At 43.4% G+C, this 26,434-nt stretch overlaps 2 protein-coding genes across 6 annotated transcripts in view; one reads left to right on the top strand and one right to left on the bottom strand.

The window, feature by feature from the left end:
- The window catches only part of TRPC4AP (transient receptor potential cation channel subfamily C member 4 associated protein), a 59,555-nt gene extending 33,960 nt beyond the window's left edge, over nucleotides 1–25,595 (top strand). For 2 of the 4 annotated variants that reach the window (XM_039864141.1, XM_039864143.1), the window contains 12 exons: nucleotides 4,973–5,158; nucleotides 13,314–13,480; nucleotides 15,647–15,787; nucleotides 17,538–17,596; nucleotides 18,082–18,183; nucleotides 19,350–19,433; nucleotides 20,498–20,588; nucleotides 21,656–21,796; nucleotides 22,378–22,486; nucleotides 23,293–23,405; nucleotides 24,275–24,481; nucleotides 24,686–25,595. In XM_039864141.1, the coding sequence (XP_039720075.1) occupies nucleotides 4,973–5,158; nucleotides 13,314–13,480; nucleotides 15,647–15,787; nucleotides 17,538–17,596; nucleotides 18,082–18,183; nucleotides 19,350–19,433; nucleotides 20,498–20,588; nucleotides 21,656–21,796; nucleotides 22,378–22,486; nucleotides 23,293–23,405; nucleotides 24,275–24,481; nucleotides 24,686–24,823 (1,538 nt within the window). In that variant the 3' untranslated portion in view covers nucleotides 24,824–25,595. The remainder of the gene's footprint in view (nucleotides 1–4,972; nucleotides 5,159–13,313; nucleotides 13,481–15,646; nucleotides 15,788–17,537; nucleotides 17,597–18,081; nucleotides 18,184–19,349; nucleotides 19,434–20,497; nucleotides 20,589–21,655; nucleotides 21,797–22,377; nucleotides 22,487–23,292; nucleotides 23,406–24,274; nucleotides 24,482–24,685) is intronic. The other 2 variants (XM_039864142.1, XM_039864144.1) reach the window with 2 other exon arrangements.
- MYH7B (myosin heavy chain 7B) overlaps nucleotides 25,122–26,434 on the bottom strand; it is a 39,570-nt gene continuing 38,257 nt past the window's right edge. For both annotated transcript variants that reach the window (XM_039864139.1, XM_039864140.1), the window contains one exon: nucleotides 25,122–26,022. In XM_039864139.1, coding sequence (XP_039720073.1) covers nucleotides 25,588–26,022 — 435 coding nt within the window. In that variant the 3' untranslated portion in view covers nucleotides 25,122–25,587. The remainder of the gene's footprint in view (nucleotides 26,023–26,434) is intronic.

Below are 26,434 nucleotides of genomic sequence, written 5' to 3'. Positions count from 1 at the left end.
CCTTGGTCTGTGTAAGCTTTTCTTCCCCCCTCTTCTTTCTTACGACTTTTGAGGACTACTTAGGTTAGTAAATCATAAAATATACATCCTTAAAAACGTGAATTTTATTATACCTAACTTATACCTCAGAGCTTATTTAAATGCACATATATATGTACACTGACCAAAGCTCACATTTGTTAATCTCCTGTTATGTGGCAGACATTGAGCTAACTACTTTATTTAGAAGTGATTTTATGTAATCCTCCAAGTAACCCTGTTAAAGAAATTAGTATCCCCATTGCACAGCTTAGGAAATCAAGGATCATACAGATTCAGTATTGGATACCTATGTATACTGAGGCACTAAGTAACTTTCATCTTTTAGTTTCCCATTTAAGGAATCTGTTCTGGCAGATTTTTTAAAAATTCCGCTAGTATCTATTATCCTCACGTGCCTGTTTGTAAGCTGACGTAAGGAATACCAGCATTACCCATCATTCTCGGGGAATGAGGTATTCTAGTCAGTTGGTTTCTAAATTAACTGAGTTTTAACTCCAAGCCTAGTTTTCTTTGATTTGGGGGATTAAAAAATTAAAGTCTTTATGTAATGGCTAGGTTTACTTTCATACCTGTGTGGCTAACCCATGAGGTGATCTACATGTGATGTCTGCTTTTTGGGATAAAGTTTTATTAAATGTTGTGTTTTAGTGCATCATATTATACAGGGTCTAGCCCTTCCCAACTCTCTGACTGTAATTTCTGTCTCTCCTTCCCCATTCCATGCACATTTTTCTCCAGTCAAAGGCTCTGAGAAGGCCAAGGTGAACATAAATCATGGGTAGATGAGAAAGATCTTAGTCCTCAGTGTTGTCATTCTTTAATTGAATTCCAGTACTGAATACTTTTAAATAAAGGTATGTGTAGTTGTCAGCTCTGGCTGCCATAACAGGATACCACAGACTGGGTAGCTGAAGTAACATTAATTTTCTCACAGTTCTGGAGGCTAGAGGTCCAAGATCAAGGAGCCATTGGTGTTGATTTCTGGTGGGGCCTCTCCCTGGCTTATAGATAGCCACCTTCTCACTATGTCCTTATGTGGCCTTCTGTGCATGCACAAAGAGAGATCTCTGGTGTCTCTTCCTTTTATTTAAGGGTGCTGGTCCTATTGAATTAGAGCCCCACTCTGATGAGCTTATTGAGTTACCTCCATAAAAGCCTTGTCTCCAAATACAGTCATATTGTAGATTAGGGCTTTCAGTGTATTTCAAGTGTGTAGGATGTTGCCAGAACATTTTTATTTTGTTTTAAATATACTGTACTGTGAGCTAGTTTTCTTGCCTACTAAAATAATGATTTATCCTATCTTCCTGGAGCTCAGATAATAAAATGTTAGAGCCCTTTTTGCGATTCTCAGAACTACTAGTTGTTCCCTCTGTTGACTCAGACTGGAACAAATGGCTCCATCTGAGAGGGAAAAAAAATCATTCAAGATTTTAGAGATATAGATGAAGCCACAGGCCAGATAATTATTAGTTTATAGGTGACACTGAGCTGAGTGGGGCTGATTTATGCAACACATGAGCTAGGATGGAATTCAGAATCATCTCAGAGAGCTGGAAACTGTGAGAGGAAAATTTACAGTATTTTGGAAATATTGATGTTTTAACAAATAAGAGGAGAGAAGAGGTCTGCTTTTGCAGAAATTCTTGGAAGTAGTGGGTGTTTTAGTTGTCAGCCAGTTTAACATTGACCAACAGTGTGTGATAAGGCTGTGAGAATTATAAAGACTGTATGATGCTGAGGTGCCAGTCCTCTAAGACTGTATATAAGTTGGTGAGTATAATTGGGCCAGTGATTTTTTGGGGGGGAGGAGAGAGAGTCTATCACTTTCATCAGCTTTTCAAGAGATGAGTGACTCACAAAAGCCCAGGAATCTCTGAGATGGGAGTCAGAGTCTCAGAATCCTGTACAGGTCACATCTGAAGGGCTATGTTAAGTATGCAGGGTGCGAAGATTAGGTCTTAGGAACTGTCTTGTGAGGAACAGTTAAAGAAATGAGCTATTTACCCTGGAGAAAAGGGGTGTGAGAGTAAAAATCCAGCTTTCTGAAGATTTTCATGTAGAATCCAATCTCTTTTATTTATTTACTCTTGAGAAAAAGTAATACCTATCTAAGTTTTTCTTTTTAAAATTCATAAGGTACAAAAAGAACAGCAGGTGTATAATAGAACATTTGTAACCCTCCCCATGGTAACCTATTACCATTTTCTCATATCCAGTCATGGAGGTGGATGAGGGGAAGAGAAAGATTGGCTTCTCCCTGTTTTTTGTACAGATGGTAATGTAAAATAGGCACCATTCTGCCCTGGCTTTTAACGTAACTTTATCTTGCAAAAGCATTCCATTCCAGTATGTATGGAATTATCTGATTCTTTTTTACAGCTATGTAGTAGTCCCATATATGGGCATACCACAATTTATCTAGTCCTCTATTGACAGAAATTTGATTTGTTTCAAGTCTTTGTTCCTACAAATAACAGCCTTGAGTATAGAGTATGATGTGTGGGATATTTGGCCTTTAAACTTTGATAGATGTTGACAAATTAAACTTCCAAAGAAATTACTGGTTCACCTTCCCACTCTGTGTATCCTTCCTAGTACATGGCCTTTTAAAACTTCTTGATATTTGTCAAGCTGATAAGTAAAAATTATTATCTAAAAAAAAAAAACCAAAAAACACCCCAAAACTATCTTGGGGGGTGTGTGTGTTATTGAGGTTAAGGTCACATAACAAAATCAAACATTTAAAGTGAACAGTTAGGTGGCATTTAGTACATCTGCAGTTTGTGCAACCACTACCTCCATCTAGTTCCAAGACATTTTCATCACTCCAAAAAGAAACCCCATACACATTAAACAGTTTTTCTCAATTTTTTCCAACTCCTGGCAGCATTCACCTGCTTTCTGTCTGTAGAATTACTTATTCTGGATATTTCATATAAATGGAATCATACAATATGTGACCTTTTGTATCATGTATGATGCTTCTTTCACTTAGCATGATGTTTTTGAGGTTTATCCATGCTGTAGCATGTCAGTATTTCATTCCTAGTTATCGCTGAATAATAGTCATTGTATATATATATATATATACCACAATTTGTTTATCCATTTGTTGATAGACATTTGTAGTGTTTTCACCTTTAGGCTATTGTGAATAGTCATGGTGTAAATGTGTGTATATGTATTTGAACACTTGGGTATATACTTAGTGGAATTTCTGGGTCATATGATAATTCTATATTTAACATTTCAAGGAAAGTTAATTTGTGGTTTTAATTCACTTTTTTTTGAGTGAAGTTAAACATTTTATAGTCACTCAATAATGTATAGAGGATGGAAAGAGCTAAGATTATTTGCCTAGCTCTGTGCTGGAACTAAATGTATATGACTTCATATAATACTCCTAACTAATTTGTTTTAATTTATTTTATTTTTAAAGAATTTTCTTTAGTATTCTTTTGAATTTTACTTTAAAATTTTTCATTATGGGAAACATATAGAAGTAGAGACATATATATGACACACATAATAGCATAACAATCCTCATTTACTCATCACCTAGCTAGCTTCAAAAATTGTCAACTGGTGGCTTGTCTTTATCCCTATTCACTTCTCCCTACCTCACTTTGGGTGATTCTGAAGCAAATCCCAGACATCATAAAATTTCACCTGTACAAATTTTTACAAAATAATGACTTTTAAACATAGTTCCAATACCATATTGTACCCTCCCAAATTTATAGTAACATCTTGATTTTTTTAAAGTAAAAATAGTAATACCTTAATATTATGAGATATTTAAGTACTTATTAATTTTTGATTAGGTGATACATTTACATGGTTCATAAAAAATCTACAGGTTCAAAAAGGTGTTCATTGCAAAGTTTCCCTCCCATTCTATTCCTGTTGGTCTAATTCTCTTTGCCTTTGGCAACCACTGCTGTTTTCTGTCCTTGCAGGAAGATTTAATGCATACACAAGCAAATATGTACAGATGTTAGCCTTATTTTAAAGAAGGTTTAATGATGGAGCCAGGATTTGAACCCAGATTTCCCTGCCTTCAAAGTTTATTATGTTCTCTTATGCTGATCAGAATTTTCATCTTATTATTGAGAGTAAAATAGGATTGGTGGCAATAGGAGTTAGGTAGTCAGTTTCTAAATTACCCCTCCTCCCAAAAAAGGCTTATCGTTCCTTTCTGCTAATACTTGTTTGTTACAGGAAAATTAAACTGTAGATAAGTAGTTTTAAAATAAGCATTTATATCCTCTCCTACTCAGGAACAGCCACAGTAAATACCTTGGTGCATATCTTTCCATTCTTTGTGTATGTATATGTATATTATGTGCATATTTTAAAGAAGCAAAGTTTAAATTTTTTAAAGAAAATGGGCTTAAACCAATACTGTTTAATAATTTACTTTTTTCTCTAGTAAGTAAATTTAAACATCTTTTGGAATTACTGTAATAAGATGTGTCATTCTTAGTGTCTGTATTCCACTGTATGGCTATATCATATTTAATCAATATGCTATTAATGAACCTATTTTTTATTATGGAAACCACACCAATGAACATCTTTATATAGCTATCTTTGTATGTATAATTGGTTATTTTCTTATGGTAAATTGCCAGAAATGGACCTCTTGGCTCAAAGACACACAGATTTAAGGCATAAAAGTTTATCTTCCCACCAGTAGATATAAGAGAGCCTGTTGCCCTGCACCCGCTAAAATTGAACTTGTTTCTGTAGTTTTATTACTATTTTACTTTAGCTTGGCATTTCATTTTAAAGGGAAGCTCTGACTAGCTAGCTGCTATCAGGTTAAAAATCATTCCTGTCATGCAGGTAAAGAGCAGGTTGTTTGTTGAGGGCTCTAGAGATGCTGTCTGTTTTGAAATTTCTTCTTTTGTTCTCTTTTCTGCAGCGGCCCTTCTCAGCATCCCTGGCTTTGTTGAGCGACTTTGCAAGCTAGCAACTCGAAAGGTGTCAGAGTCAACGGGCACAGCCAGCTTCCTTCAAGAATTGGAGGAGTGGTACACGTGGCTAGACAATGCTTTGGTGCTAGATGCCCTGATGCGAGTGGCTAATGAAGAATCGGAGCACAGTCAAGGTAGTTGGGGTGGGTCTCCTGAGAGGTGGGGAGCTTTCTCGTGGGTTCCTTGAGCCATTCTTGACCTCTTTTCCAAGGAGGATAAATTGAAATTTTCTCAAAGTAGAATTTTCCTCAGGGCAGTCCTAAATCATAATTGTTAAGATTCTTTTGATAGCTAGTGATAGAAACCTCTTTGGACTCTCTCAAAGCGGACTTGATTGCAGAGAGAGAAAGGCTTTGTTGAAGAACCTAAAGGCCTTTCTGAAGCCAATAACCACAGCATTCTTAGGAACTCAGAGAGTTCTTGCTGTATCTCTTCTTTCTTTAGTCTTTTTTCTGTAGAAGTATGTTGCCTAGTAAATGTATAGGGGCCTAGGCTTAGCTCCAGCTACCTGGTGAAGGAATAGGGCTCATCTTGGGTCAGTTGCTCAACCCTGAAGCATTTGGCTCTGGCTAGCAGAATGGGGTCAAGTTGTGCAAACCCAGGAATTCTCTCTGTAAGCATGCAGATGAAGGGAGGAGTTCTGTTTCTGAGATGGAAGTATGCCTGCTTCTCCAGTGGAACTACAGACAAAACCTATAAAAAACAACAATAAAAACCATCCATGTAAAGTCTGTGGAAATTGTTCTATGAGTATACAGTAAGTGAAACGTTTTTTCAAGATAGTCTACTAAAACTCAGAACAGTTATAATTCATGGAAGTTCCACTTTGGGCAAGTGTGGCCAAAAAGACAGGGCTACCTCAGCTCCTAAAAAAGGAATTTGATATCTCACTGGGAGGGACAGGCTGCCAGCTTTATAATCCCATCCAACTCTAAGAAGAGGCTAAATTCTTGACTGAGTATGGCCATGAGTTCAGGGGCTCCTTTCTTCCTCCCCCCACCCCTCAAATTTTTTGACATATAATAACATACAACATTTTAGGTTTAACATGGACAATGTGTTGATTTGATAGATTTATATATTGCAAAATGATTACCACTACAGCATTAGCTAATAAATACTTCTATCCCATCACATAATTACCACTTTTTTTGTAGTGAGATGATTTAAGATTTACTCTCTTAACATGTATTAAGTATATGATACAGTATCATTAGCTATAATCACTGTACTATACATTGGATCCCCAGAACTTGTTAATCTTATAACTGTATCTCCCCATTTCACCAGTATCTCCCCATTTCCCTAACCGCTAGTAACCACTACTCCACTCTCTGTTCTCCAAGTTTGGGTTTCTTAGGTCCTACATATAAATGAACTTACACAGTGTATGTATTTCTCTGTCTGACAGTTCTAGCGTAATGCTAGAGGCTTCTTTCCTCTACCCACCTCCATTCTACACTCATAGTATGGAAACTCTATCCCAGGCCCAACAGATCAAGAATTCTGTGGTCTTTGTTACCCTTGATCAGCTCACTAGGATAGAGTTCCACACAGGGAGAAGCAAACTGAGAAGACTAGAAGCTACCAGCTCCACTCAGAGTAGTAGCAGGTAATATTTGGCCAGAGGGAGAGGTAATAGGTAAGAATAGAATGTGGGAAAGTTTGAGCCTAAGGGCATTCTCAAAAACAATGTAGATATTCCTTGTAAGCAAATAATAGGAGGCTGTTAGCTCTTGTTAATTGAGAACAAAAAAGCCAAACTGTATGCCTGTTACCTCGCCAGTGAGAAACAGACAGCTAAAGAGATAGCTAAGAAGAGAGTTCTTCTGAGCTCAAAACCTTAGTCTCAAAAAATACCTGCTTGTATTTAATTGAATCAGACTTTGGAGCAATGTATGCCTCAAGGCATTGTCAAAAACCTTAGAGCATTCAGCCATCAATTAAGAGATCCTGACAGCTGAGTTTCATACCAGATGAGGCAGAATGTTTAACAGAAGGATCAGAAAAGAGCCAAAGAGAGTCCTGCAAAAACACTTTCACCTGGGGAGACTGCACATGCCCAAGTTTGGTCTCTCAGAGGTGCAGCACCAAGGCCTCGCTAGTTCTTGGAGAAATAGAATTTACTGAAATAGGCTAGCCAAGTCACTAAACAAATAAACAAGAAAACAACAGCAGTCCCTTTATCTAAAACGTCTTATTTCTAACAAAAATTATGAGGCATGCAAAGACACAGGAAAGTATGACCCATACACAAGAGAAAATAGGCAACAGAAGTGGCCTGTGAGAGAGCCCACATACTGCTTACTGCAAAAACATTAAAGTACAAATAAAGGAATAAAAAACACGAGATATATAGAAAACAGAAAGTAAAAGGGCAGAAGTAAATCCAACTTCGTCAATAATAACATTAAATGTGAATGGATTAAACAATTCATTCAACAGACGGATTGTCATATTGGATTTTTTTTTTTTTAAAGATCCAGTTAGAGCCTACAAGAGGCATACTTTCTATTCAAAGATAGAATTAGGTTGAAAGTGAAGGATAGAAAAAGATATGTCGTGCAAAGAGCAACCATAAGAAAGTTTGGGTTGTTGTACTAAAAGAGACTTTAAAGCAAACAAAATATTATCAGAGATAGAAGGGACTTTTTATAATAGTAAAAGAGTGAATCGATTAAGAAGATGTAAGTTCTAAACATATATTCATCTAACAACAACAAAAGCAAAAACAGATTTGAAGAGCAAAATAGATAATTCAGTAATAATAGTTGGAGACTTTAATATCCCATTTTCAATAATGGATAGAACAGCTATGCAGAAGATCAAAGAAATAGACTTGAACAACACTGTAAGTCAACTAGACTTATATATAGAACCATCTACCCAATAACTGCAGAACACAAATTCTTCTCAAGTGCACATAGAATAGTCTCTAAGATAGACCATATATAGGCCATAAAAAAGCCTCAATAAAGTTAAAAGGATTAAAATTGTACAGAGTATGTACATCAATCACATGCAGTGGTATTAAAAATTAATAGCAGAAAGCAGTTTTTTTTTCCGAAATTCACAAATATGTGGAAATTAAGCAATATACTTTTAAATAACTGGTCAAAGACAGAATCACAAAGGGAATTAGAAGATAATTTGAGACGAATGAAAATGAAGGTAGCATACCAAATTTATAGCATACAGCTAAAGTATGCATAGAGAGAAATTTATAGCTGTAAATGCCTTCATTAAAAAAGATTTCAAATTAATCATCTAACCTTCTACCTTAAGTCATTGGGGAAAGAACAAATTGTATTCCCAAAGCAAGCAGATGGAAAGAAATAACAGAATTGGAATGGAAATTAATGAACTAGAGAATAGAGAAAATCTGCCAAACCAAAATTGATTCTTTGGAAAGATCAGCAGAATTGACAAACTTTACCTACACTGACCAAGAAAAAAAAAAAAATTCAGATCACTAAAATTAGGAATGAAAGAGCATATATTACAACTAACCTTGCAAAGATAAAAATGACTCTAAGAGAATACTATAAACTATATGCCAACAAAGTAGTTAACCTGGGCGAAATGGAAAAATTATAAGACAGACACAAACTATTACAACTGATTCAAGAAGAAATAGAAAATGCGAATAGACCTGTGTCAAATAAAGAAATTGAATTAGTAATGAAAAAACTATTCCCAAAGATAAGCCCTGGCTCACATGGCTTCACAGGTGAATTCCTCCAACTGTTTAAAGAAGAATTAACACCAATATGTCAGATTCTTCAATGAAATAGAAGAGGAGAAAACACTTCTCACCTCATTTTGTGAAGCCATTATTACCCTGATACCAAGACATCAGTAGATGCAGAAAAAGCATTTGACAAAATGCAATAACCCTTCATGATAAAAAAAAAAGAAAAAAAAAGCCTCAAACTAGGAATAGAAGGGAACTTTCTGAAGCTATTAAAATATATCTACAAAAAACCCACAGCTAACATTATACTTAATGGCCAAAGACTGAAAGCCTTCCCCCCACTGAGGTCAGGAACAAGAAAAAGATATCTGCTCTTGCCACAACATTGTACTGGAGGTTCTGTTTGGCAGTTAGGCAAGAAAAATAATTAAAAGTCATCTAGATTAGTAAAAAATAAAAGTATTTACAGATGATATGATCTTGTATATAGGAAAACCTAAGGAATTCCTTAAAAGTATTGCTAAACTAATAAATGAGTTTAACAGAGTTTAGTATATAAGCTCAATATACAAAAATCAATTGTATTTCTTTACAATAGCAATGAACAAACCAAAAATGAAATGAAAACAATTTTATTTATAAGAACATCAAAAAGGATAAAATACTTAGGGATACATTTAATAAATGCAAAACATATACTCTGAAAATTATAAAACATTATTATTGAACAACATTAAAGAAGACCTAAGTAAATGTAAAGACATCTCATGTTCATTATCAAAAGACTGTATTTTTAAGATAGCAATACTCCCCATCTTGATCTACAGATTCAGCACAATCTCTGTCAGAATCCCAGCTGTCTTCTTGGCAAAAATGGACTAGCTGGTCCCAAAATTCACATGAAAACACAAGGGTCCAAGAATAGTCAAAACAATCTTGAAAAAGAACAGTCAGAAGACACACTTCAGCAGTAATCAACAGCGTGCTACTGACATGAAGAGAGACATGTAATGAAAAAGAATTGAGACTTCAGAAATATACCCTCACTTAATACAACCAATTGATTTTTAGCAGGAGTTCTAAGACCGTTCAGTTGGGGGGCAACAATAGTCTTTTCTACAACTGGTGCAGGGACCGTTAGATATTCACATGTAAAAGAATGAAGTTGGAACCTCCTACTTCACATATACAAAAATTGAAAGGATCAAAGACTTAAATGTAAGAGCTAAACCCTTAGAAGAAAACATAGGGATAAAACTTCATGACCTTGGATTTGGCAGTGGTTTCTTAGAGGGCACCTAAAGCACAAGCAACCGAATTAAAAACAGATATCTTGAACTTCATTAAAACAAAAAACTTTTGTGCTTCAAAAAACCATCAAGAAAGTGAAAACACTCACAGAATAGAAGAAAATTGGGGGGTGGTGTGGAAGAGAACATTTTTGTAAACCATCTATCTAATGAGTGACTTTAATCTATAATATATAACTCCTGCTGCTCAGTAATAAAAAGACAACCCATTTCATAATATGAGCAAAGGATTCAAGTAAGTGTTTCTCCAAAGAAGACATACAAATAGCCAGTAAGTACAGGAAAAGATACTTAACATCTTTAGCCGTCAGAGAAATGTGATTCAAACCACAGTGAGATACTAATTCACACCCACTAGGATGTTTATCATCAAAAAGACATAATAACAAGTGTTGGCAAGGACAAGGAGAAATTAGAACCCTCGTTTCCTGCTTTGGAAAACCATCTGGCAGTTCCTCAAAAGGTTAAACGGAGTTATCATATGACACAGGAATTCCGTTCCTGGGTATATACCCAAGAGAATGAAAATGTGTTAAACAAAAACTTATACATGCATGTTCCTAGCAACAGATTTATAATAGCCAAAATATAGAAACTAACCAAGTGTCCATCAACTGCTGAATGGACAACAGAATGTATTATATACAATCGAATATCCAACAGTTTAAAAAATGAAATACTGATACACGGTATAACCTAAATAAACCTTGGAAACTTTGTGCTAAGAGAAAGAAGCCTACAAAAGAGGACATATTGTATGATTCTATTTATACAAAATGTCCTGAATAGGCAAATCCATGGAGGCGGAAAGTAGTTTAGTAGATGCCTAGGGCTGAGCAGTTTGGTAAGAAATGGGGAGGAGCTACTAATGAGTACAGGATTTCTTTTTTGGGGTGATGAAAATGCTCTAAAATTTTGTTGATGGCGCCACAACTCTGGAAATACTAAAAACCACTGAATTGTACACTTTCAGTGGGTGAATTGTATGTATGTGAGATATAAGGTAAACCTGTGTTTTAAAAGAGAGAATGTCCCCAGAGTGTGCTGCAGACGTAGGAAGGATGGTAGCCACTTTAATCAGTGTGGTGGAGCTGAAGACATTTGTAGGGAAGTACAGGCCTCTTAAATTAGTTTTCCCATCCTCATCCTTGGGAATTAACTTTGCTGCTAAACTCTGGTCATTGCTTTAGGGACTATGTTTCTTGAAGATATCTATCCTGGAGCGTTTCTTGCCAGACCTGTGCACACCAGACGCCAGAGGTTGGCAGTGACTCAGGGAGGAGTCCAAGCTGCCCATGTCTGTCTTTCTCCACAGACGTTTATTACTGAAGAGGGCTTGTGTGTCACATGCTGTACCTACTCCTTCCAGAAACATACTCTCCTGCCATCCTGCCCACCCCCAAGTCCCCTCGTTCTAGGTAATGAGGACACTAAGCCTTTCAAGACCACAAGTGTACAGCAGAGGCAGGATTCTACATGCTAGCTCTTCAGAGTCTCTCCACAATTCCGTTGACTCTTAAAACTGTTCTGGAATCAGCACCAAGAAGTCCCAACATTGAAATTGAGTAATTATGGTTTTTCTCCCAACCTGAAGGAAAATATATGTGAATAGATAGAATTTTCTCAATTAAGTTTCTCCAGTAAATTTTTCTTAAGTCTTTGCCCATCGCCACTTTAGTTGCCATTAAGAGCTTGCAGATTAAAAAGAAAAAAAAAGAATAGCAAGCAAGCACTAGCAGAAAACCTCAGTGTTAGTTTTTTACTTCTATTTAACATAACATGTTGCTTACATGTGCCAGGCATTGCTTGAAGCACTTCCAATATATTAAGTCCTTTAACTTTTGCAGCATTGGTAAGAGATGAGTACTATTGCCACTCAGCGATTGAATGGTAGAGCTCAGATTCAGATCCAGAAATCTGGCCCCAGAGTCAGTGCTCCTAACAACTCTACCACTGCTTCACAGTCATCCTTCATTCAGCAGGTGGTCTTCTTCCAGAGTTGTGATTTTATATTAATGACATAATATAGCTGGAAAAAATAGTTCCAGTCTATAGGGCTGAGTAAGTTAGGTTTTTAACGTCATATCAGCGTGCAGAAATCACCATAACTTCTGCATGCACTTTATTTAAATATGTCTGATAACCACTGTTCTGTACCATGAGTTTTTCTGGCCTTTGTAAACAGCCTCTAGGGCAGCAATTCCAGTAGGAGCTTGACCTTGTCCTTTCATCTTAAAAATGAGGAAAACTGAGGAGAAGTAACTTCTAAGAATTCTTGACTCCAGCCAGTGACCTTTTAAAATAACAGGGACCTCCAAGTGAGGCTTTCCAAGAATCAGGTGCTGAGCTTTTCTTATGTTCTCATTCGCTCCTCACAGTAACCCTGGCCATTCACCGTGGCACTGCTTTCATTCCCAGGTTATAGAACAGTCTAAAGCCTAGGGAGGAGGTGACTTGCCCATTGTCACACAGCCAGCAAGTTGTAATTCCAGAGCCCTCAGTCTTCATCACTTTGCTTTACTGCCTTCCCAAGACTATGCTCCTCTGTGGCCTGCATCACCCATGGAGACTTTTTGTTAACTGGGTAATAGAATAAATGAGGTGGTTTATCTACAGCCCAAAACACAATGCCTGATACATAACAAGTTTCCCATAAATATTACTTAGCTGCTACTAGTTACTAATAATGAAATTGGGTAAAATGAAAATCTTCTAGTAGAGAATATGTTCATCCGTATCACTAGTAGCAGTTGTGATGCCCAATCTGCCTTATCAAGTTGAACCTTGGAAAACTTTAGATAGATAGTTCTTCGAAAAACTGGGGGGGGTGGAATCTTCCAAAAAGGATTCCTCCCAGTCTTTGAGTAGTGCCCTCTCGTGGAAGCTAGGCAGAAAGACCAAGTATGCTGAGTCATCTGTGACCTGAAGAGTTTGACAGAATTTGCTACTAGACATTTGTATCTGGCCACTTTGGGGGCACTGGCGGCAGGAGAGAGGAACATGAGGGGAAAGAATGGATCATGTTACTGCACTGGCTGTGTCAGAATATTTTTAGTGTATGTTAAAGTTGATGAGATAGAACTGCAGTCAATTTTTCTTAGTTTCTCAGGTTGCCTGGCCCCTGGAGCCTAGAGGGAGTTTTGTGGCTTTCAAAGTCTCTTTCATGGGCTCAGGGCCCAGTCTAACGGCTCTTTTACCTCAGGTCTGTTTAGAACAGGTTTGAAGGACAGAAACATGTTTCCTCATAATCTGTGACTCAGTGCTCTCTCCTGGTGGCTATCCCAGCCTCCATTGTGTTCCCTCCTCCAGGGGCTTCCGAGGAGAATGGCCTGCCTCACACTTCAACTAGGACCCAACTGCCTCAGTCAATGAAGATTATGCACGAGATCATGTACAAACTGGAAGTGCTCTATGTCCTCTGTGTCCTGCTGATGGGCCGTCAGCGAAACCAGGTGGGCCTCTCCCCCACATCTCAGAACAGGTTTGTTCAGGAGCAGATGCTTTCTGGATGCTTGTGGTGTGCTGAGTACACCACTAGGCTGCCTCTTAGAATGGCTGTCTAGCCCAGCAAAGCCTCAGGGTGGTTTTCCTTTAATGTTTTGCACATAAGGAAACCAGTCTGATTCCAGAGCTCACAGTCTTTCCACTGTACTTTTCTGTGGGCAGCATTTCTAGGCAAAAGCATTGGTGCCAACGCAGGAGTGGGTAGCTTAGCCATGTTCTCTGACCTTGTTACTGTGGAGAATAAAGGGTCAGGGACTGGTGAGATGACTGTCCTGTGACGCACTGGAGGAGTTGCCAGTGTGATGGGGACTCAAGGCGGAGGGCCAGAGCTCAGAGCAATGTCAGGTTATGAAGACTAGGCAGCTATAGGAGGTCTCCAGATATTCCGGGGTTCCCTGAGCCTCGAAGCAGTTCCAGGAAGGAGAAGCAAGGGCCCATAACCTTAAAAAGGAGAAAGCGGGCTCTGAAAGTACGCAGCACTCTTCTTCAAGATAGAGAAGTAATCCTCTCCTGCTAGCTAGGATGATACTAGGCACAGGGGAGAGAGGGGTAGGTTAAGGAGAGGGGAGGCTGGGAGCTCAATAGTCCTTACATACCTTTTTGAGTCAGACACTGGACTATCACAACAGCTCTGTGAGATTGGAGGGATTATCCCCATTTTACAAGTGGGGAGCAATTTTGAAAGGAGTAGCCAGGGGAGAGACTCACTGAGAAGATGATATCTGGCATGACAGTGTCCTGAAGAAAGTGAGAGAGCCAGGCAGGCCAACCCCTGAGGCAGACTACCAGGTAGAGGGAGCAAACCCCTGAGGTGGGAGCATGCCTGGTGGGTTGGGGGACCAGTAAGGAAATGAGGGATGGATTAGAATAAGCAGCAAGGAGAGAAGAGATAAGGAGTCACAGGAGGCCAGATTGCATTGGGCTTTAATAGGCCATTTTAAGGACTTTGGTGTTTACTCTGAGTGAAATGCGAAGTCATCACTCTGTCTGATGTGTGTAAGAGCTGGCAGTAGCTAGGACCTGCATGTTGGTGGTGGGAGTGGTGACAAGTGCTTGCATTCTGGATCTGTTTTGAAGGTATTACAGGTAGGATTTGCTGATAGTTTGGATGTAGGCATAAGAGAGAAGTTGTAGATGACTTCCTTAACTCCTTCCAAGGTTTTTTGGCCTAAGAAGGTGGGAGGATGGATTTGCCATTTACTAAGATTGTTAAGACTGCGTAAGGAAGAAGATAAGGAGTTCAGTTTGAACAAGTTAAGTTTGAGGTATCCCTTAGAATTGGCACCTGGATTAGCTACACCTAGAATTAATATTACAGGTGAGACTGAGCACTTTGCATATATAGAAGAACCTTTTATATTTTCCTGTCTGTATCTTGTCTATATCCTGTCTATATCCTTTGCCCATTTTTTCTGTAGGGTTGGAAATTAGCTTTTTGCTGGCATGTAACACAAAATCGTTAATATGGTCTCCTATTGTCATATCTGACTTGTGACTTTGCTTATTGTGAGTTTTGCCATGCAGAATTTTAAAACATTTATGTGGTTGAAATCAACAGTCTTCTCTTAGCTTTTATATTTGGTATAATTCTTTAGAAAGTCTTTCTCTCTCTGATTATTTAAAAAGAAAAAAACCTTTGCATAGATTCTTCTTCTAGGATCTTTAGAGTTTCGTTTTATTATATTTTTATCTTGCTTCCGATTGAAATTTATCCTACTTTGAAGCACGAGGAGTATTTTTACTTTAATGATATGCAGAGGAAAGAAACAAATTAGAAAGGTTAAGGAACCTGCTTAGAGTTACACAGTTTGTAAGTGGTGGAACTAAGAGTCAAAACCAGGGATGTCTAAATACAAAAGTCATGGTCTTAAAAGAGGACCTGCTGTTCCGTATGACTCCTGGGATTGTGAGTATTTATGAACAGAGTTAAAAAGTATATTTGTGTGTCGTGGGGGCGGAATAGGGTCTGTTGTGGGTGTTTTCTGTAAGCCTCAACACCCCGTGCTGACTGTTGGCTTTCTTTGTCCTGAAGGTTGTTATTGTATGTGCTCAGCATGAGGCTTGATCTTTGCAGCATGTTTGTTTTACTGTGTTTTCCTTCCTACCCAATCTAGGTTCACAGAATGATTGCAGAGTTCAAGCTAATCCCTGGGCTTAATAATTTGTTTGACAAGCTGATTTGGAGGAAGCATTCAGCATCTGCCCTTGTCCTCCATGGTCACAACCAGAACTGTGACTGTAGCCCGGTAAGCAAGGTACCTCTGGGACAGATGGGCTTTATTTGCCAGGAATAGTTGTTTCAAGACCTACTCTTGACTCTGAAATCGCATTCTTTGAGAGCAGAGCAGAAACTGAAAGTCATAGCCTGTATCATCCCATAACTGGAAGCTACTTTGGGGAAAGATGTGACCCCATCCCTCCACCTATGCAGACATCCCTCTTGACGGCCTCCAGCCAGCTTCCCCTTGTATGCCTCAGGGATGGGCCTCACTTCCCTCCAGGTGACCCACCCACTCTGTTACCTAGCAGTAAGGTTTTCTGTGCTCTATCACACTGTAATTATATCTACTGGTAATTTTGCCTTCAAGAACCATGCAACACCAATGGTCTGCATCCAGAAGGGGCTTTAGGATGCTTTCTTTTTTTAAGGGGTCAAGGGCTTACCTCTACCTTCTCTGTCACTGTGTGTTAGAGCAACAGACTGGAAGTCATGAGGCCTATTGTGCTGATCAGCTTGTTGGAAGAGCTTGAACGAGTCACTGAATCTCTGAGCTCTGTTTCTTGCAAAAAGATTATAGTTCCTTACCTGCTGGCCTCATGCAGAAGGCTCGGCCACCAGCATCAGGGAGAAAGTGCTCAGGGACTTTAAAGTGCCACACATCTGTCAGGGTCTAGTGCCATGGGTCCACCCTGGTCTCTGCGCTACATTGTGGGGATTTTCCTCAGTGCCTTATCTTCCAATTTACTATTTTTCATTTTGGCCTTGTCAGATTTGCCTTTCAGCCCATCCATTTGAGGTTTTAATTTCAAGTGAATATATTCTGCATTTCTAGACATTCTGTCCTGCTCCTTGTCAAAAACTACTTAGTCTTTATTCATTATGTTAATGTTTTGTTCTGCATTTTCTTTATTTGTAACATACTTTATTGTGGTCTCTTTCTCATTGCTCATGGGGTACTAATACTTACGTTTGAGTCTTCAGACTCAACTCAGGGTAGAGTATTGCCTCGAGTTCTGTAACGTTTATGGAGACATCACCTTTAGGGGGTTATTTTCCCTCCGAGTACCTATGTATCCTGGGTCCTGGAAGTATTTCTACAGAGCACTTTGCTTTTGTCAGCCAGGTACTTTGCAAGGCATAGTGTCCCAGGGCAGGTTTTCATGTTGCGTGTCTTGGCCCTACTGCTCTGGGAGTATGAGCCCAGGGTCCTTCTCCTGGGGGCCCTTGTCTACTACCAGCAGCACCTTGGCAGAGACGGGCTTCTTCGCCAGCTTTCTAGGCTGGCTGGTGGGTTTTTCTAACCCTTCTTGCAACGAATGTATACACTCCCCAGGGCTTTACACAGGCCTACAGTTCTGTGGCCCCTGAAGGACATTAAAACCCATGCCCTGTCCTGAATAAGTCTTATTTCTACTTTATCCTGTCCAGAGCTGCCAACCATCAGTGCTTGTGCCCACTGCTCTGAACTCAGTCTGTCTTTTTCTGATTCCTATGGGTTTTCCTTCCTTTCTTATGAACTTAGCCTCCCATTTAAAAGAATTTCAGTTACTTTCTAGTCTAGCCTGTTGGGATGTTTTTAGCAGGAAGAGCCCACATTAACTTAAACTACTGTTGGTCAGAGGGGGACGTCAACACTAGATTTTTTGATTAAAGGAAAGTCCTCATTTTATATGAGGACCGAGGCTCAGAAGCTAAGCGACATGCCCAGGCTCTCACCAGAGTGTTTGTTTTCTTTTGGAACGTTGTGACTATGGTCTAACATCCAGGGTGCTTGTATATTTTAGGACATCACCTTGAAGATACAGTTTTTGAGGCTTCTCCAGAGTTTCAGCGACCACCACGAGTAAGTACAAGCTGTTCTTAGAAGTAAAGTTGTTGCGCCGTCTTCTCTCCACTCTCTGTCCCATCACTGACCTCAGCTCAAGAGGAAGACCTGGGAGCCATGGGAGCCATTGTCACCTCAGTGTTAACCACATGTGGCTGCACTTCCATGATACTGTAATAAAGAGCTGTCATTTGTCCAGCCCTTCCTTTATGCCAGGCACCACACTGAGCTTTCTCTTGCCCTCACAGTCACCCTGGGAAGTGAGTACACAAGTCGTTGGCCCCTTAGTACCCTTGACACATCCCTTTGCCGTTTGTCCCTCTGAACCAGGAGCTGACAGTCTGGCTATTCACAGAGGCTGGCAGGAACCCTAGAATGCTGGCTCGGGTACGAGGTGTTGGGGGACATACTTGAGGGAGCCTCAGATTCTCCCCCTCCACAGGAAATGGGCAGGGGATGATCCCTGTTCCTGTCCTTAGCCCCCTCCGACCCATTTGTTTCAGGAACAAGTACCTGCTGCTCAACAACCAGGAACTGAATGAACTCAGTGCCATATCTCTCAAGGCCAACATCCCGGAGGTGGAAGCTGTCCTTAACACCGACAGGTGAGCACGGACAGGGTGCAGCTTTGCCCACAGCCTGTCCTGGCTGCCTGTGTGCCCCGGGTGTGTTTACCTATCCTCTATCACTCATGTGTAGCTACAGTGTCCCAAGGGCACCTATGTGTGAGGCACTGTCCTTACATCACCTGCATTATCTCTTTGGAGCAGCCCTGGGAGGGAAGTGCCATCATCACCTCCACTTTTCAGAGGGGGACTGGGGCTCGGAGAGGTCACCTGCCAAAGGTCATATGTGCTCTGCCCCCTCCCCTTGTCTCTCACTTCTGCTGATATCCTTTCTTGCATGGTAGCAGTTGGAGCCAAGCAGTACAAACAGGCCCCCTTACCCTCTCCAAAGTCCCATTTGCTGGGTTATGCTTCCCTCATCTTCTGAAACTAGGCGAGGAAGTCACAGGCTCACGGGGGTCAAGGCAGGGATGACTATACCCATCAACGAGAGTCATAATTCCCCAGCTTTTTTTTTCTTTTTTCTTTTTAAGGCAGCAGAACTTGTTCAAATAAAATCGTACATAGTCTCACCCTAATGTCTATAGTGGATAAAAGTAGAGCTGCTTTATTTGAAGAAAAAGTTGGAGGGCCTAGAACCCCTGCCTGCTTGTCCTTCTCTCCCCAGTGACATGTCCTGAGTCATTTCCTCATCAGCTGCCTTTGCTTCCTAGACCAGGAAGCTGAGGTCCAGAAATGTGGGCACTTGTCCAAGGCCAACTGGAGCTAAACTAGGGCCCCAGGGTACTCCCTGCCTCACCCCATTGGCACAGATGTTGCCCCATCTGGTAGACTCTGTCATGCCTGTTCCTAACCCACTTTAGGTGTAAGCAACCCTCCCTCCAGCAGGTCTGAGCCCTGTCTGACTCGATGTGTTTCTGGCCTCTGATCACTTGCCAGTGGGTCTGAGAATGGAAAGCTGGCCTGAGATATGGTGTGAATGCACTTGGCTATTCAGTTCTAAGACTGCAAGAGTCCTGGGGTATTCTGGACCCAGGTAGAGCAGGAGGGCATCCCGGAAGCCTGGAAGTGTCCCCATGTTTCCCTCCCCCATCAAGCCAGCAGAGACCCAGCCTAAGGGCCCCAAGACAACAGTCTTTGACTAAGTGGAATTTGGCCCCTCTCAGCCTCTCAGATCTGCCACCAGTGTCTCTCTTTTGTTTCAGGAGTTTGGTGTGTGATGGGAAGAGGGGCTTATTAACTCGTCTGCTGCAGGTCATGAAGAAGGAACCAGCCGAGTCATCTTTCAGGTAGGTCTGTGGACAGGCACCTGCCACTCCTAAGGGGCCCAGGAGCCAAGTGTTTCTCAAGTGGTTAAAAATACCTTCTTTAGTCTCCAGCTTCCGCCCTAACATCTGATTACTGTGGGGGAGAGGGGGTTTGACTGCCATCTCCTCTGTGTCAGCTCAGCACGTATATATTAGCTCTGCTACGTGCCAGCAATGTATTTCAAGAATTGACCAAGCATTTACCAAGCACCTATTCTGTGCTGGCATTGGACAGGTGGAAGAGAAACAGGAGCTACAGTCTTTGCCCCCATGGAATTCCTCGGGTTGTGGGAAACAAACCTGAAAAGAAACCTATTTTAATGCAGTGTGGAAAGGCATGGAGCCAGGACCTGTCCCAAGAGCTGTGGGAGCACAGGAATGCTCTTTCCCCAGCTGGGGGCCGGGTGGGTAAACATGGACAGGAAGGGCTTCTCAAAGTTCCTTACACTCATCTAAGATGACCCCTAAAGGCTGTGGACAGGAGTAGCCAGTGAGGGAGGCATCCTATCATGCCTGGGTGTGAGCTGTCAGTAGGTTCCATGCCTAAATGTGGCCCCCCTCAGTTCAGCCTGCCTTGTCTAGACTCCCCTCATGGATCTCAGCTCTGCCCTCTGGGGCTGCTCAGTCAGCTTCAGCCACCTCTTCTCCAGGCATAGGGGACAGCCCATCAGATGTGAGCTCAGTGGCCTGTCCACACACATCTGTCAGGTTCCCTCATTCATTCCTGGCCCGTCTTCTATGTCCTCCTGTCCTGAAAGAACAAAGTTTAGAATACATTTTCACATGTTACTCACTGGGGCCAGCCCTCTCCTAGACAAAACCAGATAGAGGACTGTTCCTCACTATACTGTCAGCTCCATGAGGTTGGGGACTCTTGCTGTGTCACCAGTGCCTACTTGAGGCCTGATGCCTCAACAATGTTCTATAAATGTCTGTTGAGTGAATGAAAAGGCAGCAAACATCTCCCAGTCCCTTGGGGCATGGAACATGGGCCAGAAGAGGGCAGTCTTAGCCACCTGGGCCAGGGGTCAACATTTGGGTCGCAGGTTTTGGCAAGCCCGGGCTGTGGAGAGTTTCCTCCGAGGGACCACCTCCTATGCAGACCAGATGTTCCTGCTGAAGCGAGGCCTTCTGGAGGTAATAGCCTGGAGGAGCCAGGGTGTTGGGTGTCCCATTCTCCCTGCAGCGCTGTGCACTGCTTTCCTGTCCTGAGTCCTAGACAGTTGGGCAGGAGCAGCCGAATCTCCTCAACCAAATCTCTATTTTAAAATGCCAGTGCAGATTACCCTACACTGAGTTGCCAACTGTGGGTTCCCCATGGGCACTTAGCGGGTAATTAAGGGATCTGGGGGGTGGCCATGGAGGAGCACAAGAACATTAGAATTACCCAGCAAGGCCTTTTGACCCTAAGGAGATTTTGCTGCTGACTAAAACGATATTTCCCTTTATTGAAAAGTGGCCTTCAGGAAAAGCAAAATTTATTAAAAGGTGGGGGGGGGACAAAATGGCCAAAGCTATAATTGGTTGAAAATATATATGTATTTATATATATGTGAACAAGAAACTGACTCATGAATCGTAAAATCCATTTGGAAAATAATTGATCCAAATCTGTGTAACTTCAGGAAAATGCGGAATGGAAACAATTTAACTGTTGTAGAAAACTTTATTGAGTTAAATTGGCTTTTATGTTCTTGATAAAAATTCATTGATTCTACTGTAAATGTTTTCATTCATAAACATAAACACAAACCATGGGGTCAAAATGTGTCCCGTACCCTTAAACCTTGTGCTTCATTTACTTGAGTGGCCTCGGTGCTTGGGCAGTGGCCAGTGTTACATGGAGACAGTGCCCCTTGCCTGCAAGATGGAGAGCTGTGGCCATCTTGGTGCCTGCAGAGCAGGTTGCAGGCTTTAGCTCTGAGCCCTGGGCCAGCAAGAGAGGTCCTGGCTACATACCCCAGCCCATCCCCTTCTGTGAGTGTTGGGCCTGGCCTTGTCCTTGGAGCCACCAGCATCCTCAGATGAGAGTCTAGACAGGGAAGCAGATTCCATACCCCTGGATGCTTGCTCAAAGCAGACGTCGTGTGGTCTGGGCTACATGCCAGGCCCTGGTAGGAGGCAGGTGGCAGGCGGCTTAGGAGAGCTCTGCCTCGGGGTGGCAGCCACCTTCCTACCTTCACCCTGTCCTCTCCCACCCCCAGCACATCCTGTACTGCATTGTGGACAGTGAGTGCAAGTCAAGGGATGTGCTCCAGAGTTACTTTGACCTCCTGGGGGAGCTGATGAAGTTCAACGTTGACGCATTCAAGAGATTCAATAAGTACATCAACACTGATGCAAAGGTAAGACTAACTCAGGTCTCCATGGGGTTTGCCATGTTGTCCAGAAGTTATCTTTGGAGCCCTGGTCCTCACTTCTTCTCAGGTGCTGGTTTTAAATTAGAGGCTACTGGGTAGTCTGGGCAGTCTTGAGCAGACATTCATTAGCACCTCTCTGTGCCGGGCATGAAAGTGTGATAGTTGTGGCAGGTGTGAAGGTTGGGAACAGGTGGGCTGTGAAAATAGTTCTGAAGCTGTGTGGAGAGTGCCATATGAGCCCCAGAGAGATGGAACTGGACCTGGTGTGTTAGGTTCAGAAGGTGTGTGTGACAGAAACCCAGCTTAGACTAGTTGAAGTAAAAATGAGTCCAGCACCCTTCGGTGGAGAAAATAGTGGATGTGGCATCAGAAGATCTGGATTGAGCTCTTACTGAGGCTGCTTATTGGTGGGTGATAAGGGCATGTCAGTCAGCTTGTCTGTCTTCCTATCAAAGACAACTGGGCAGGGGTAGATCAATGCCCCTTGCAGTGACCACCTGCTCTAGGCCATGGCTGCCTCCAGTCAGGAGCCTGCCACCTCCCATCTAAGCCTGGTCTCTGCTCAGTTCCAGGTGTTTCTGAAGCAGATCAACAGCTCGCTGGTGGACTCTAACATGCTGGTGCGCTGTGTCACTCTGTCACTGGACCGATTTGAAAACCAAGTGGACATGAAAGGTAAGAAAAGATCAGAATGCCAAGGCAAAGAAGTTCAGTGTAACCATCCTGGTGTCAGACACCCAGCTTTCAGCAGGGAGACAAGAAAGGCTGGAAGTAGCCACACCAAATGCCCACATGGCTGGGGTCAAGATGGTGGATCTCGGGGTGATATATTTTTTACTGCTTTTACTTCTCTTTACTGTTTGTGTTTCCTTTAATGAACATATATAACATCTGTATATTCTATTGTGTTTACCACCCAAAGTCTGGTTTCCTTCAGCTACCATATATTTGATCCTCTTTACCCACTTCACCCTCCTCCTACCCCCCTATATTTGACCCCTTTAACCATCCCTCCGCCTACCCTCCTCCCCACCCCCTACCCTCTGGTCAACCAGTAGTCTATAGTCCATGTCCATGAGTATATAACATTTTTAATGAAGATGAAAAACCATTGTTGCTAGCCGAATCCAAAAAACGTTCTTTCTGTTCTGAGATCGCCTGGGATGAGAAGGACCCAGGTGGCGAAGCACAGGGAAAGCCTCAGGGAGCAGTCTTCCCTGAGCACGACTGAAGGAGAGGTGGCGGTGAACTCCCATTTAGGGCTCTAATAAGAATGCATGCTTAGCCTGGGTGGCAGAACAGTTGGAGATTTGTTCTTGCTGCAGCCAGCCTTTTCTTTAGTTGTTTTGATAATTGGGGCATCCAGCTTCAGAGTCAAGACCCAAACGGGGCTTGACTAGAGGCCTGGGTTGCAGGGCCTTGTGCCTGAGCCATGAACCTGCTTCCGAGCCTGCTGCTCACACCTCTGCCTCTGTCCCCAGTTGCCGAGGTCCTGTCCGAGTGCCGCCTCCTTGCCTACATATCACAGGTGCCCACTCAGATGTCCTTCCTTTTCCGCCTCATCAACATTATCCATGTGCAGACGCTGACCCAGGTGAGAGGCCCTGCAGATGTGCAGTAGGGAAGAGTGTCCCAGAGCCTGACTGCTGCTCTCTCCTGCCCTCATTGTAGCAGAGTATCTCCTTGAGACTCATCTCTCTTCTCCTGGGAAACCCTCCCAGCTATTCTGAGGACATTTTCCAACACGGGATCAGTGCCCCATTTTACAGATGGGGCCTGAGGAGGGAGCAGGTCTCTGAGGTCACAGACGGGCAGGTCAGAGTCGGGACTGGCACCGAGTTCTGACTCCCATTCCAGTGTTCTCCCTACCTGCCTGCTTTGCAGGCTTTGAGCTTGGACCTGAGATTGACTCCACCCTCTTCACTAAATAGCTGTGTAGTTAATATTCTCCAAACTTCACACCTCTCTTTAAAATGGGGGTAATACTAGTACCTCTCAGAGATTTCTTTCGTTGCTTTATCTGACAGACATTTAGTGAGACAAGGCCATGGGCTAGGGATGCAAAGTGAACAAAACAGAGACTCTTCCCTCCTAATGCTCATAGTCTACTGCCAGATGAAAGTTAAAAGGGGAGATAACTGCATCTAATGCATGCACTCAGGGATCGAGGCTTCTGGAAGAAGTGATGGCTGAGTTGATCGGATAAAGAGGTAGACTTTAGAAAGATGATGGTTGATGTTCCCATATGAGTGGGGGATAGGGACCAGGAAGGTGCCGAGGGCAAGATGCTGGCAGTGTGGGCATCGTTCCTTTCCCCAGTCCTCTCTCAGGTTTGTGCAGGGGCAGTTAGTGCAGGGCTCTTCAGAGTCTGGGCCAGGGCCACACCCCTCCCTGCCCAGTGGCACCCCAGGCCCACCAAGGGCCATTGGGGCTACTTGACCCAGCTGGCCTGGGGCCTTGCAGGAGAACGTCAGCTGCCTCAATACCAGCCTGGTGATCCTGATGTTGGCCCGACGGAAAGAGCGGCTGCCCCTGTACCTGCGGCTGCTGCAACGGATGGAGCACAGCAAGAAATATCCCGGTTTCCTGCTCAACAACTTCCATAACTTGCTGCGCTTCTGGCAGCAGCATTACCTGCATAAGGATAAGGACAGCACCTGCCTGGAGAACGTAAGTGCCCCCACCACGTGGTTGTGGTGGGTGGGCTGCGAGCACGCAGACGCAGGGCCACTCAGAAGGGCATTCAGGGTGCATGGTCCCTGCCTAACCATGTGGCAGGCAGCTCTTTATCCCCTTACCTAGGCCCTCCCTGCAGGGTGCTGGCCTTGACCTGGGTCCTCTAGGTACCCCTCAACCCCCTCTCTCTTTGCCCAGAGCTCCTGCATCAGCTTCTCATACTGGAAAGAGACCGTGTCCATCCTGCTAAACCCGGACCGCCAGTCACCTTCTGCCCTTGTCAGCTACATTGAGGAGCCCTACATGGACATAGACAGGGACTTCACCGAGGAGTGACCTTGGGCCAGGCCTCGGGAGGCTGTTGGGCTAGGGCTAGTGTGGGCGAGTGTGGGTACACGTGCCGCACTCCCTGCCCTGTTCCCACCCCTGCCTTCCTGCTGCTGTCTGCCTGCCCCACGTCTTTGGGTACAGACTTGGTGGGAGGGGATGTCTAGAAGCCCTTGGCCTCTGCGTCTGAGGGCCCCAGTTCTTGGGAGACCTCAGTTCCTTCAAGATCCCCATGATGAAGACGGGCACTGTGCCTACCTTTCAGAACTTTGGGGCCTTGGCCCACCTGGAGGTAAGGGGACTTCTAAGAGTAGCTCTGTCTGAGCGCCTGCCCAGTCTCTTGGCCGTCAGTCCTGGGGTGGGGAGAGTGATGGGCACCCTCCCCTGTGAGCCAAGCCTGCCCTGGCCTTTGGACCCAGGCAAAGGCTTCTGAGCCCTGGGCAGAGGTGGGGGATACCAGAGAATACTACCTTCCCCCAAGCCTGCCCATCTGCCCCTCCCTCATTTTCCTTTAGCTCTTCTGGTTCTGTTTGCTCATTGGCCGCTGTGTTTGTCCAGGGATTTCCCCCTAGATGTGGGGGACCTTTTCCTTCCATACCTTGGGACACGGGGTAGCCGTGCCCTGCCCCGGCACCTGTCCCAGGGCAGCGTCTCCTGCCTGAGCCCAGACACACAGGAGCCTGCCTGGGAGCACACCCTTGGCCCCTCCTTGTGTTGCCAATTTATTAACAACAAATAAACCAATTAAATGGAGACTATTAAAGAACTTTATTTTAAATGACTGATGTGGACCTGACTTTTGTCCATGGGACCATGTGCTCCCCCGCCACCTGAGCCCAAAAGAATGGGAAAGAAGCCAGCTGGAGCTGCAGACATGATGTTTGTTCAGGGCTCAGCAGATGAAGATAAAGATAGGATGTCAGGTGAGGGGCAGATGGCAGGCATTCCTCTTCAGAGCCCAGGGGTTCAGGCATCACTCCTTGTGCTGAGGGAAAGAAGGGTGGCTGAATGAGCTGTAACACCTGCACTGCCATGCAGGGGACAGGGTGGTGACCCCGGCTGCCTCTTACCTTGGGTCCCAGGGCATCCCGGGTCCGCGCCCGCAGCTTGTTGGCCTGGGTTTCTGCCATATCTGCCCGTTCCTCTGCGTCATCCAACTCATGCTGGGCCTTGCGGTACTTGGCCAGGTTGGTGTTAGCCTGCTGCTCCTGGAGGCGGAGGCAGGAGGGGTCACCCTTTGGTAACTGAGATGGTCAGTCTGGTCCCCATCCCATCCCCAGAAGGGGGCTGGCTTCTCCTGGTCCTCAGCTCTGCTTCCACCACCACTACCTGTGGCCCTTCTCCCCGCTCACTAGTACCCAGAGCAGGAAGGAGGGGGTTGAAACATTCCTTCCAGAAGTGCCCATGTGCCAGACTTGGCCCAGAAGAGGAAAGCACATGGGGTCCCTTCAGAGACAGAGCTGGGTCTCATCTTTTGCTGTTAGAAACTTCCTACTGGGACATCAGGGTCACTGCCCTTTAGGGCAGCCTGCCTACGCAGAAAGCTAACACTCGGGAAGCCATGACTCAAATGGAGCAGGGCTGACTATAGCCGGCATCTCACCTGGCTGCAGAGCTTGG

The sequence above is a fragment of the Pteropus medius genome, unplaced genomic scaffold (genome assembly GCF_902729225.1).
Source record: "Pteropus medius unplaced genomic scaffold, Ma_sr-lr_union100, whole genome shotgun sequence".
Lineage (NCBI taxonomy): Eukaryota > Metazoa > Chordata > Mammalia > Chiroptera > Pteropodidae > Pteropus > Pteropus medius.
Note: the sequence above shows the minus strand (reverse complement) of the source record. Positions and strands in the feature narration are given on the sequence as shown.